Source organism: Grammomys surdaster, unplaced genomic scaffold, assembly GCF_004785775.1.
Source record: "Grammomys surdaster isolate TR1022 unplaced genomic scaffold, NIH_TR_1.0 125739, whole genome shotgun sequence".
NCBI lineage: Eukaryota > Metazoa > Chordata > Mammalia > Rodentia > Muridae > Grammomys > Grammomys surdaster.
Window position 1 is genome coordinate 930,284 of NW_021620571.1, and position 13,237 is coordinate 943,520.

General features: G+C 43.0%; 2 protein-coding genes across 2 annotated transcripts in view; one reads left to right on the top strand and one right to left on the bottom strand.

The window, feature by feature from the left end:
• Positions 1–2,431, bottom strand: part of Rpgrip1l (RPGRIP1 like) — a 94,339-nt gene extending 91,908 nt beyond the window's left edge. Inside the window, exon 1 of the mRNA XM_028788221.1 lies at positions 2,416–2,431. The gene's annotated coding sequence lies outside the window, so the exon portion shown is untranslated. The remainder of the gene's footprint in view (positions 1–2,415) is intronic.
• Positions 2,432–2,704: 273 nt separating this feature from the next.
• The window catches only part of Fto (FTO alpha-ketoglutarate dependent dioxygenase), a 348,908-nt gene continuing 338,375 nt past the window's right edge, over positions 2,705–13,237 (top strand). The window contains exon 1 of the mRNA XM_028788217.1: positions 2,705–2,794. Coding sequence (XP_028644050.1) covers positions 2,750–2,794 — 45 coding nt within the window. The 5' untranslated portion in view covers positions 2,705–2,749. The remainder of the gene's footprint in view (positions 2,795–13,237) is intronic.

Here is a 13,237-nt window from a genome sequence, read left to right on the forward strand (position 1 = left end):
GGTCTGTACTCAAGCCAAATGGTTTGTTCTACCATCTCAAAGTTGGTCAAGTCATTAAGATTACCTAATTTTTAAAACAAAACAAATTATACCCATCTCATAGTTATTCTAAAAGCACATGAGACAGATACAAACTAAAGGCATTTAGCAAATGTGCTGAGGATGTCCAGAGTCTAGGAATGCTCACTGACTGCATGATGTGCAAATGAAAGGCTCCTTCTAAGCTCAGCGAAGGAGGCTCCATGTGACCATAGTGTGATTTTTTTATTGTACCCCTCCTTTGTTACTTCATGTAGGTTCCAGGGATTAGCTACCTCAGCATATGGCTTGTCTGGATTGTTCTAGAACTTTTAGTTTCTTTTCTCTATAGAGACATACTACAGTAACTTAGTTTTGTATGTGGACATGAATATACAGTGTATAGTAAGCAAATAAATAAATAAATAAATAAATAAATAAATAAATAAATTCATTCTCGATTTCCATTTTGACCTTCCTAGAAAGGCCTAGATGTAAACTGTTAGTGATGTGTCCTTGTAAGGAAGAGACTTTCATGTTCTAGAATGTTGGCTATAGAATGTGAAGACCAGGAAGTTAGAATACTTGTTCATCTTGTTCACCTGTGTCTCAGAAGCTGGCACAGAGTGTGGCACGCTCAGTGAGCAGCATTTATTAAATAGTCACGGATAAGGGGAGCTCTTGGATTTCAGTGTCTGAAAACTGAGACTTGGCTGTGTAGATGTGCATGAAGTCTATCTCTTAGAGAGAGGGTCCAGAACTTTGACTGGAACTCATGATGGGCGGAGAACCACTGCTAGTGGCAAATGTCTCAAAGAATGACTACAGAAGGTGATGCTAACACATACTGCTCATCATGCTTACAGCGTGCATAAACAATGGCTACCCAAATGGTTCCTGTTATACGAACAGATGCAAAGACAAGCCGGCTCAATTGCTCAAGGTCATTCACTCAGGAATTAGTTGTTTCCTGATATTTCTAGTTATCATGACTGGGAAGAAAACTCTTACTGGCCTGAAGTAGGTAGATGTCCCAGTGAATTCTCCCTCCTTGCTCTCTATGGTCTGCATACACTCAGCTCTGCTTTCCTCACGTGCAGTGCTTTGATCTTGCTGCAAAGGCTCTTCTTTAGCTGTCTCCTCATACTTCAGAGCTCAGCCCAATTGAACCTTCCTTAGATAAAGCTTCCCTTACTGTTTTGTGTTTTCTTCCTGGTTTCTAACTTTTCTTTTTCAAGGGACGCTTATGCAGTCTAGGCTGACATAAAATTCACCAAAAACACTAAACACATTGCCCTCAAATTCTCTATTTTTCTCTCTTTCTTTCCTTCTTTCTTTCTTTCTCTCTCTCTCTCTCCTTCCTTCCTTCCTTCCTTCCTTCCTTCCTTCCTTTCTTTCTTTCTTTCTTTCTTATATAAGATCTCACTATGTAAACCTGGCTGGTTTACATTTGCTACTTCTGGAGTGCTATGACATAAGTCAAGAGCCACCATGCTCTGTGTAGACTCTGAATTTGTCCTGAGTGTGCCACCACCCTGCTGTGGCTTATTGCTTACATCAACAGCCTCTGTCATTACCCCAGAGTTGTTTAGTAATTCATTGTCTTGGAATTCATTTTTAACCTAGCACATTATATTTTCACACCTATATCATAGTTTCTTGCTTGTATCTGTTCCCCTACTGCCCCACCTCCATCTCTCTAGCTTCCTCTTATGGGTCTCCTTCCTCCTCCAAAAAGTCCCCCTTCTGCTATCTGATGTCACATAGTGGGCATCAATGCTATCATTTGTTGAATGAATACATGAATGTCAGGCACTGAGTTTAAACAAAGTCTTTGCCCTGTAATGCTTTAACAGACTATGGGAGGTAGTCGGATGGAAAACAGTAGTAAAGAATAAAGATAGGCCATTAGAAACTGACTGTGGTGGTAGGAACTTGAGATAAGACCTATTATTGAATTCAAGACCAGCATGGGCTAAAAACCTAGTTTAAAGCCAGTCTGGGATACATAGGAAGACAGATTCCCCTTTTAAAAAAACTACAATCAGCAACAACACCAGTAACAACAACAACAACGACGACGACAACAACAACAACAAGCCCCCTGGGAGGCTTAGGTTCTACCATCCAATCCCAAATCCTAGGAAATAGAGCGAACTGTGACTGTGACCTTCGAGGTGTAGGACTTAGGGTTGCCAGCTAGGTTTCTGGTTGGGCAGGCGGTCAGGGTGGACTGTGGTGCAGGCCTGAGTATGTGGAGGTGTGTCGGGATGGACTGCTTTTTCACGCAAGGATCCCAGGTCTATCCCGGGCTTCGGAGCAGACTCCAGGCCCTCAGCTGCGAGGCAGAGGAAGGGCCAGCCAACCTGCTTAGCCCCCACCTCACAGGGTACTCACCTCCGCGTTCGCCCTCAGCTAGCTACCGTTGCTATGGCGCCCAAGGCGCGAGCCTCTGCAGGCCCAGAGGAGCACGGGAAAACTACAAGTCCACTGGGAAATGTAGTTTTCCGTAGGCTCCCGGCCGTCGGCTGGCTGACTGGAGAAATTCTGCTCAGAAGCCCAAGGAGTTCTCGGGAGTCTCGCGGAGCATTCTGGGAGAGGTAGTTCTTCTAGGTATTCGAGAGGATGGCGCCAGGCGGGAGAGAGCCGTTGAGAGAACTACACACAGGAGGCGGGGTCCAGGGCGAGGGCGGACACGGCCCACAGTGGCGAAGGCGGCTTTAGTAGCAGCATGAAGCGCGTCCAGACCGCGGAGGAACGAGAGCGGGAAGCTAAGGTATGTGGAGCTCCCGATAGCTAAGATTCTGCGTTAGTCTGGGGCTAAAGGCAGGGAACCCGAGGACCCGCTGAGATGGGTGAGTGGATGCTCGGCGTTAAGCCAAGGGATGTCAGGGCCTTGTTTGCAAGAGACCTGCAGACGTGGTGTGTGTGAGTGTGCGCGCGCACGTCTGAGCTGTAAATTCGTATTGCTCTGGATGCAGATCTGGATACAGTTAGACTTGGTCAGAAATGAAAAGATAGACATCTATGTCCGTGTCCTGCTTCTGTACCTATTCCTTGGCTATATTTGTAGCCACTCTCGTGCCTCAGTTTACCACCTAAGATTTTTCAGCTCGAGAGCAACTGAGGTACAGAATCTGTATGGTGACATGTTTTTATCTGGAGCATTGCCTCAATGGCCAGATGACTCGTCTGCGTGGTCAGCACATCAAATACGCTTTATAAAGCTTCTGTGGATAGTACATTCCTTGCTGTTCAGCTTTCTGACAGTGGAATTCCATGGGATGACAGTAATCACAGCAACAGCGACTTATTTGCAGCAATTTTTGTATCGGACACCTACATTAAATGCATAATTATTTCCTATCATTGCAGCAGATAGCAAGACAGATATTACATAGGTAGAGTACAATCTACTTTGAAGATGAGCACTGAAAGCTCAATGTTTTCCTTTAACCCATTCCCGAAGTTGAGACCTACTGATTTGTCCTATCTTATAAGCATTCAGTTCACTTTTTCATTTCTATTACCTTGAGTGAAATTACCATGGTCACTTCAGTGAATTGTCCCAACGGGCTCCTGGTTGGGCTATATTCACTCTCATGTTAGATCTTCTGGATCCTCCTCCCTCCCCAATCACATGATCCTTCTCCACGCTCTATAGAGAGTGATTTTTCTCTTCAAAATTTAAATCTAGTTATGACCCACTGGCAGCCACCTACTTAAAAGTCTATTAAGGGCCTCTGTTACTTAGGATAAATACAAAACTTCACCCAGCCTTAAAGATCCTGCATGGTTTGGGTCTACTCTGTGTCCTCACAGCCTCAGTGGACACAACAGATTTCTGCTTATCTTAAAAGTTTCTCTTGTCTGTGGCTCGTTTGGTCAAAGGCCTTTGGATATGCAGTTTGGTGTTTATTTTATGGTAGGTAAATATTGGCAGTGAGGATGAGTGGGAAATAAAACAGGTACAGTACTTGCTGTCATAGAATTTTGTCTTGTAAGATTCTTAGGTCAGTAAACCTGAGGATTGAACATTTTGAGTTTTTTTTGTGTGATGACCTGAGTTATGTATTTTATAGACACGGAAACAGAGTCTGGAAGAAGTTGTCCTTTGCTTAGGGCCGTTTGTTTTCTAGGTGGGATTAGGGATCAGAATCAGTTCCTGTGATGTTATAATTGCCTAGCTCTGTTTCTGTGTGTGAAAAACATTGAAATATTGGCCGATACAAAACACAGGTAGCTGTTTTAAATTTTAGACAGTGTCCCAGTAGTCATGAATGATTGTTTGTCATTCTGTTCAGCTAAATTAAGGTATAGTTTATACAGACTATCTTGTAATCATTTGCTGTGAACCATTTGGTAGGTTTCAACAGTGTACATCTATGCAAAATGTTCAAGTTGCATAGAGAACATCTCATTATCTCCTTTAAAAAGTTATTTCTTTACAGTCAGTTTCTTTATATTACCCTCAGGCAGTCGTGTGATCAGTCATGATTGCTGAATCTATGTTTTCTAGAATTGCTTATATAATCGGAAGTATACAATACATACCCTGGTGTCACTTTTACTGTTCAGAATAATTTTTGCCATCTATACACGTCAACACACGTATTATCAAATTGTTCTTTTTCTGTTGCTGAGTAACAGTACATTTTGTGTGATTCCACATTTTGTTTATTCACTCACCTGTTGCTGTGCATTTGGATTGTTACAGGCTTGAGACTATTAAAAAAAAAAAGCTGTGAACAATCATGTTTCTGTTTATACTGGGTAATGCATCCATTTGCGATTTTCTCTGTGTCTAGGCAACACTAATTTTTTTGTTTGCTAGGACTACCTTTTATGGATATTTTGTGTGTGTGTGTGTGTGTGTATGTCTGTCTGCCTGTTGACTGTGTATGTCTATACATATGCATGCAGGTGCATGTGCAGGTGTGTGAAGACCAAAGCTCCACGTTGAGTTTCTTCTTCAATTGCTTTCCACCTTATTTTGAGACAGGATCTCTCATGGAACCTGGAGCTCACTAACTGGGTTAAATTTGCTTGTCAGCAAGCCCTGGAGATCTTCCTGTCTTCACCTTTTCCTGAGCTGGGATTACAGGCATGCACTGCACCTGGCTGGCTTTTCACATGTGGCTAGCGGCAATCCAAACTCAGGTTCTTTTGCGTGTGGCAAGCATGTTATTAACTGAGCCATCTCTAGCCCCAGAAGATTACCATATCAATAGAGTCCTTCCTGTTTGGCTGCTTTCACCCATCACACATGTTCATGCATGCTTAGGTTCATTGATCTTATAGCACTTATCCATACTCCTTCTTACCCAGTAGATGGTATTCCTATTTCTGGACATACCACATTTATGTATTTGTTTGTTTACTTTTTTACTTACTTTTCTTTCTGTTGCTGTGATAGAACATCACAACCAAAAGCAACCAGGGGAGGAAAGTGTTTATCTTATTGTCACTGTCTTGTAATACTTCATCATTAAGGAAAGCCAAGGCAAGAACTCGCAGGAGGAACTGAAGCAGAAACCATGGAAGAACATTGCTTAGTGGTTTGCCCTTCATGGCTTGTGCAACTTCCTTTCTGATAGTGACCATGTGCCCAGGGTGGCCACCCACAGTGGGCTGGGCCCTTCCCATATCAATCATGAGTCAGTTGTCCAAAAAATGTCCCATGAACATGCCCTCTGGTCAATCTGATGGAAGCAGATTCCCTCTTCCCAGGTGACTGTAGTTGTGTCAAGGACATGCCATGCCTGGTGAACAATTTGATTCTATTTTTTTGGCTGTCATGAAAATGGATCCCCTGGACAGCTGTAGGCTAGTTTCTGTATGGACAGGGCAGAGGTCTGGTAGTAGAGCTGCTTGCTAGTCACATTGTAAGACTGCTTAATATTTTAAGAAACTGCCACACAGCTTGCTGCACAGACTGCGCTACCCCACATTGCTTATAGAGGCTTCGAGGGTTAGAATTTCTTCAAGTCCTTGTCATAGCTTGCTACTGTTTGTCTTTTCATTGTCGCCTTCACGGTGACCAGGAGGTAGTAGTTCATTGTGGTCTTCATGTGTATTTCCCTGATGACCAATGATATTATAGATTATCATATACTTAATGAACATGTGCGTATTCTTTTTCGTTCTTGTGTATATGTGTGTGTGGTAAGTGTGTATGGATGTGTTTGCATGCACGTATGGGCATATATGGTAGTGATGCATGCTTGTGAAGCCTGAGGTAGATGTGGGTCGGCTTCCTCTAGCAAACTCTACCTTTTTATCCAGGCTAGGTCTCTCAGTTGAAGCCCCAACTTGCAGATAACAGCTAATATTCTAGCTAGTTTCCTCTGGGGGTCCCCTGTCCTTACTTTATTAGTCCTGAGACTAGAGGCAGAACCCCACTCCTCCTACCTAGCACTTACCTGGCCTCTGAGACTAGGAAGTTCCTTTCTTCACTTCCTTCAGCACTAAGCCATCTCCCAAGCCCCGTGTGAAGTGTGCATTCACACACACACACACACACACACACACACACATACATATATATATATTTTTTTTTTTACTCAGTTTTATTGTTGTTGTTAGCTTATTAAGTTTTATGAGTTCTTTATATTTCCTAGGTATATTTATTGCCTTGGCTTCCTAGTAAGCTGGGATTACAGTCCTGAGCCAGTGTGTTAAGCTTTTGAAATATTTGTCCTGAAGTCACAAAAGTTTCTTGTTTGCTTTTTAAATTGAATGCTGTCATTTCTATAGTAATTACCTTTGTTTCTCCTTTGCTCTTTGTAATAACTTAGGTTATATCTTTTTCACTTGCAGTTGCTTGTACTGTAGACTTTATGTACTTTCTAAATCCAAAGGGAGAAGATCGGACTAAATATCTGGCTTTCCAGCAAAACATCGTTCACTCTGTGTTGATGTATCAGAGTGCACATACATGTATCCATTTTAACATGAGCTTTTCTTGCATTGGCATGGTTCAGTAGTATTTGCCAGATATATTTGGCTGAAGTTACACCGTTGGGCCTCCTATTTCTCTATTAGAATGAAGATTCATACTTGGGGCTTGTGTTTCTCCAACCAGACAGTAGTGCCAAGATTGGATGACTCTCTGGGCAACTGTGAGGCCCCGTTCACTGTGTGTTTGCATGTGTGTGTGAGCATGTATGGCACCTGTATGCATCCATGTGATTGTGCATGTGTGTGACCAAGGGGCAAAGTAGTTGTGGTCTTCTCTGGGTTTGGTTGCTTTTTACCATCTTGGTTAGTTTCAATATCAACCTGAAATATCTGAGAAGAGGAATTGCTTCCATTGGATTGGTCTGTGGGGCATTTCCTAGCTATAGGAGGGCCTAGATCACTGTGCCACCCCTGACTAAATGGGCCAGGGGGAAACCAACCCATTTATAGGGCTCATCTGTGTTTTCTGTTTCAAATTCTTACCTTTGGTTCTTACCGTGGCATCCCTTGGAGATTGACTGTAACGGGTAAGCTGCTTTTGTCTTGGTGTTTATCATAAGAAGAGAAAGCAAACTAGCATACTTTAAAGGATACTGTGCAAGGTACAGCCACACCCCCCAGGGATGAGATGCTCTGGTGCAAGTGTGGAGGAAGGTATAGAAAGCTTTTTTGCCTTCTCCAGCTGTGCTGTTCATGTAACTGCCACATATTCAGTTATTGAGAAGGTCCAGAAACTGGTTGCCATCATCTTCACTGACAGCTTGTTTGGATTTAGGTTCGTGGAGGAGATTGTCTGTGAGAGCAGTTGAAGAGATTGAATGAAGGGTAGAGACCTGCTCCATGGCTGGGGTCCCAGCTAACAAAAGAAGATCCAGTTTAGCTGTTAACTTTAACTGGGATGGGAAGGTTCAGAAGGAAGCCCCAAACTTCCAGGAAAGAAATGGTGATTTTAATGTTTAGCTTGGGTGAAGAATGGTAGTTGTGTAGACACAGGGCTGGATGAAACTGGATCTAACGGAAGAGCTAAGACGAAACTCATGGGGTCCTGCCTGGTAGATTCTTCTAGACTCCTGTGTATTTCTTCCTCTCATTCATGGGGCAGGGCCCTGTTGAAATCAGGGTCTTTGATCTCATGTCACTCAGGCCTTTGGGAAGTTGACAGTAATACTTTTAGGCTTGATGGTTTGTTTTGGGAAAAGGGGCCTTGAGTTACAAATGACTCATCCTGCTTGAACTTGCTTCTGGGAAGGAGGGCAGAGGGTCAAAGAAACCATGGTTCTGAGGTTCTGAAGCCTTCCATGTCTCTTGGTTCAAAGTACTCAAGCAAGCCAAAGCACTCCACATCAGAAACTTGTTCTCAAAGCCCCGGCCTTGCTGCCTTGCTCCGCAGCTGCCTTTGGCCGGCATCATATGAGCCGACTTGCAGGAGCCCACGGCTTTAGGATGCATGTGGGAATAGTGATGAAGACCACCCTTGAAATATCTCACTACCTCTGCCCGCACTTAGAACCTCCGCCCCCTTTTGTTTTCTTTCTTCTCCCTAATCCTTCTTCACCTGTTGCGTTGTGTGTGTCTTCTCCAGTACTGTCACTTTCACTGTTTGTGTTTTGTTGCCTTCATTATTTGATTCTAGTTTCCAAATCACTTGAAATTGCTCCTGGACATTTAATGTGTGATACAAATGAGTAAGGACAATCACTGTTGCTTTCTGTTATTTCGGGTCTGTTTTATGTTGATTTTCAAAATGAAATTCAGTGTCTTCCTTCTCCCCAAAAGTCTTAGAAACTTTGAGCAACTATTAACTTACCTGAAAAGAACATTTTGTGGAATTCATCTTTTCCAGTGGCCCCTGTCTTCCATTTAGGAGAGAGACATTAGCAGTTTGTTGAAGGAAGACTGCATGGCGGAGAGCCTCCAGCGTGTGATGTATGATACACATGACCCTCGTTAATTCTAGCACCCCTTTGTGACTACTAAGCACTCTTGTTTTGGCAGAGTTTGGCTTAAGGCTAAAAATATCTCAGTCTGGCAAATGCTTGCTAGAAACCCTCCCATGTTCAAGAATAACTGCCAGTGTGAACAGTTCTACCTGAAGCAGCAGAGGCTGAACTGAACTCGCACACTGATACTCCCTCCCCTCTTTAAGCTTCACAGCTGGCCTGAAGTCCCTGGTGCCACAGTACACATACTCCAATTCCTCAGAGACTGGGACCCTTCAGATGCTCTGATTGGAAGACCAGTCCTGCTTCCGGGATGTCTGTCCTCTGTCTCTTGTTTCCATGCCACCTCCATCACTCCTGCTTCCGGGAGTCTGTTCTCTGTCTCTTGTTTCCATGCCACCTCCATCAGTCCTCATCTCTGATATTTTTGTGCTGGACCCAGTTTTACTGGGCCTGAGGCCATGACTCTGTCCCCCATCCAGGCTCCCTTCCTCCTTTCTTCTTCTTCTCCCACTCTTCCTCTCCCTTTTTCCCACCAAAACCCACTGAGAGGTCCCTCAGTCCTCCAGACTCACTTTGGGCTAAACAGTCAGTAAATGTCCCATTTGACCTCTGTCAGGTGAGTGGCACAAGTCCCTTTGACGGAACATTTTCCTTATTCTTGGGGAGTTATCGATTCGAGGGCTAACCTCAGTTTTTGCTTCCCTCCTTCCTCCTTTCTCCCTTGTCAGTCTCATTCTATCACCCCTCTGATCTCCAGAGCAGAGCCTTGAGGAGGAGAGGAGGCCAGTGAGTAGCACCTCTCCATGGCCTCTGCAGCAGCTCCTGCCTCCAGGTTTGCACCCCGTTTGAGTTCCTGTCCTGACTTCTTTGATGATGAACCTGGATGTGGAATCCTAAGCCAAACAAAGCCTTTCTTCCTTGAGTTGCTTTTGTCGTGGTGTCTCATCACATCAATAGAAACTCTAATAAAGACGAGTGGGTACAAGGGTAGTGGGTACTGCCATGAGAGGCCCGACAGTGTGTTTGGGGAGGAGTGTGGAAGGACTTCGGACCTTTGGGCCAGAAAAGCCAGGTGTTGAGAGCTCAGTCTGCTGTTCTGTAGAGTGCTTATCTTGGAGGATAAGAGTGCTGAGAGCAATGTGGAGGGTGGAGGTCTGGCTCGGGAAGTTTCAGGGGAAAGGTTAAAGGCTCTGTCATGCCGTTTGCTATTTAGAATTACGATTCTGTTGTTCTGGTCAGCTGGGGCTGAAGATTCAGCTGTGACTAACAGGAGTCCGGCACCACTGAAGTGGAACCTTTGCGTGACTGGGACAGTTGATAGTGGTCCGTTGGAGCTGAGAAATTAGCGATGAGTAAGAAGAGACAAGAATCACTGAGGTGAAGACTGGGAAATGGTTTTTGAGAGTCAACACACAGAAGCTGTGTTCCAGAGGCGGCCAAGGTGGTGTCTTGTGCTGGCAGCTGAACTTAGTACTTGTAAGAGTCACCCAGGTGGTATTGGTTTTGAAGGCATGAAAGGGGTAACAGAGAGCATCCGAGACTTGGCACTGTGGAGCAGGAGAGGCCCTGGTCAGAGTGCGGCCCAATTGCAGAAAGAGAGCCTGCATTTTGGAGATGCTGGTACCACAGGACAACCACCAAGAACAGCAGCAGTGGTGGAGTAGAACCTGCCTGAGCTTAGAACACAGGCTGTGTATGCTGCAGAGGCCAGAACTGGAGAAGTACTCTCAGCCCAGGAGCTCGTGAGTGGATCCCAGACGCTGGATGTTGCATTATTCATTACACTACATTAAGGTTTTTTTCTTTGATTTGATTATATTTCAGTTAATTTTGATTTTTACAGGAGCCCACAGTTAAAGGACTTTGAACCTTTAAAAGAAATTTTGAACTTTTAAAGAGACTAGATATTTTAAAGGGACTGAGATTTTAATGTGTCTAAATTTGTAAAGACCGGGACTTTTTAAAATTATTTACGTTTTTAATGTGAGATCTTGTGGCTGAATGAGAAAGGAGAGGCTGTGGCTTCTTAGTGATGTGTTTGTGTGTCAAGTGGACAAGTGGTCAGTTGTACTGGGTAGTCTTATGTCAACTTGACCCAAGCTACAGTCTTCTTAGAAGAGGGAGTCTCTATTAAGAAAATGGCTCCATAAGCAGAGGCTGTAGGCAAGTCTATAGGGTATTTTCTCAATTAGGGATTGATGGCCCAGCCCTCAATCCTTGTGGGTGGTGCCATCCCTGGGGCTGGTGGTCCTGGGTTCTATAAGAAAGCTGGCTGAGCAGGCCATGAAAGCAAGCCAGTAAGCAGCACCCCTCCATGGCCTCTGCATCGGCTCCTCCCTCCAGGTTCCTGCCCTGGTTGAGTTCCTGTCCTGACTTTCTTTGATGATGAACAGTGATGTGGAAGTTTAAGGCAAATAAACATTTCCTCCCTAGGTTGCTGTGTTTCATTGTAGCAGTAGTAAACCTGTGTCAGCCTGTGATTCTACCCACCCTGTCAGCTAGCTACGGGCTCAAGTTCCCTGAGTTGAGAAGGTGTTTATTTTATGTTATCTTATATTAACTTATTTTAATGTTTTGTTTTGTTCTAATTTTTGATATGTTTTAGGGTAAGGTCTGCTGGGTTCCAATCCCTGCAATTCCTGCCTGTTTTCTTCAGGCCCATCCTCTGAGATAAAATGTTCTCTTCCTCCCTCAATACACCTCAATACACGTGTCTGCTTTTGTTTCTTTGAAATCTAGTAATATGTTGACTAATAAGTTTTCCTTCCACAATAGAATGATAAAAAAATCCCTACAAACAATAATGTGCAAAATCTTGGTTTATTAAAATGTCTTATGTATGATTAAGTATAACAGGCTGTTTATATATGATTATGTTTTGTTTCCTTACATCATGTACTAGTTACCAAACTGACTTATAACTAAATGCTCATATAAACTAAAAGTTGTTAACTTGGCCCAACTTCATTTTGTACATATGTAAAATAATCTAAACTCTAACCTAAAATTAAAAAAAATGATAATAAGTAATGGTCCTAAATCTTTCTTTGGAACGATTAACCTGATTTGTCTTGTTTTTTGTTTGTTTTTTTTCCTTAGAGACAGGGTTTCTTTGTGTAGCCCTAGCTGTCCTAGAACTCTGTAGAGCAGGCTGACCTTGAACTCAGAGATCTGCCTGCCTCTTGCTTCCTAGTGTGAGATTAAAGGTGTACTTCACCACTGTCCTGCATTCTTTTTTTAGAATGTGAATTTCTAAATTAAAAAATTTTAAACATATTAATGACAAGACTTACATATGCCCTTCTGGTTCTACAAGGTAGTCCCTATTACATGGGGTAGAAATGTACTCTTAAATGTTCCTTCTCTGGGATATGTTTCTTTTTTCATGTTTGGACGATTGTTTTTTCCTTTTTAAAAAAAAGTATGTCTATGCCTTCAAATGTGTTTTATATGTAAATGAATGCATGCATATATAAATACAAACATTTTTAGAGTTTTAAGGATTTCTTTAGCCTCCATGTTTTCTTTAAAAAATAAATAAACAAATGAGTTTATTTCAAGATTCAATACAGCGCTTCTGTCCTGTCTTCCAGACCTTCAGCCCAAAATGATGGCAGGAGGACTTGTTAAATGTTAATACTCCTCCACAAAAGAGGAGGTGAACAGGCCATCCCAGCGGATTCTATACAGACAAAAGGCTAAAGTCAGGGAGAGCTATCTATGTGAATATGAAACGTCCTCATAGGTACCAAGTAAGGACTTTCCAGTGTCACCACCTGCACACCCACCGGTAACTCCTTACCCGGTCTCTGTAATTAAGCCCGACAGACTCAGTGGTTCTCCAGGGAGAACTTTGATGAAATTGAACTTTGGTTTGTCATTAGGACTTTATGAAGAAGGGATAGACATCACTTGGTCTCCCTCTCCCCAGGGAGAATGTTCTCACAGCAGAGAGTACATTCACTTATTAATGCTATTATGTTTCTAGAATGGGAAAAATAAGAAGGAAAGCCTTTGCAAGTTGTGAAGGTACTTAAAGGATGATTCTCAAAGAGAATAATACAGTATTGAAGTTTCTAAGGTCAAAGATAAATAGTTACAAAAGCTGGTTAAAATGTATGTCAAACCAAAGTTTGTTTGGAAATATATGGCTATTAAAATCTTTAACGGTAGTTAGAAGTACCAGATTTGTGTTGTATCAGATTGGTTATACAAAAGTATCAGATTGTAACTGATGTTCTGGGCATAGCTAACCATGCTTGTAGGCTATTCTAATGTGGTTAGAGGGAAAAGACTATTTCCCTCCTTATCCTCCA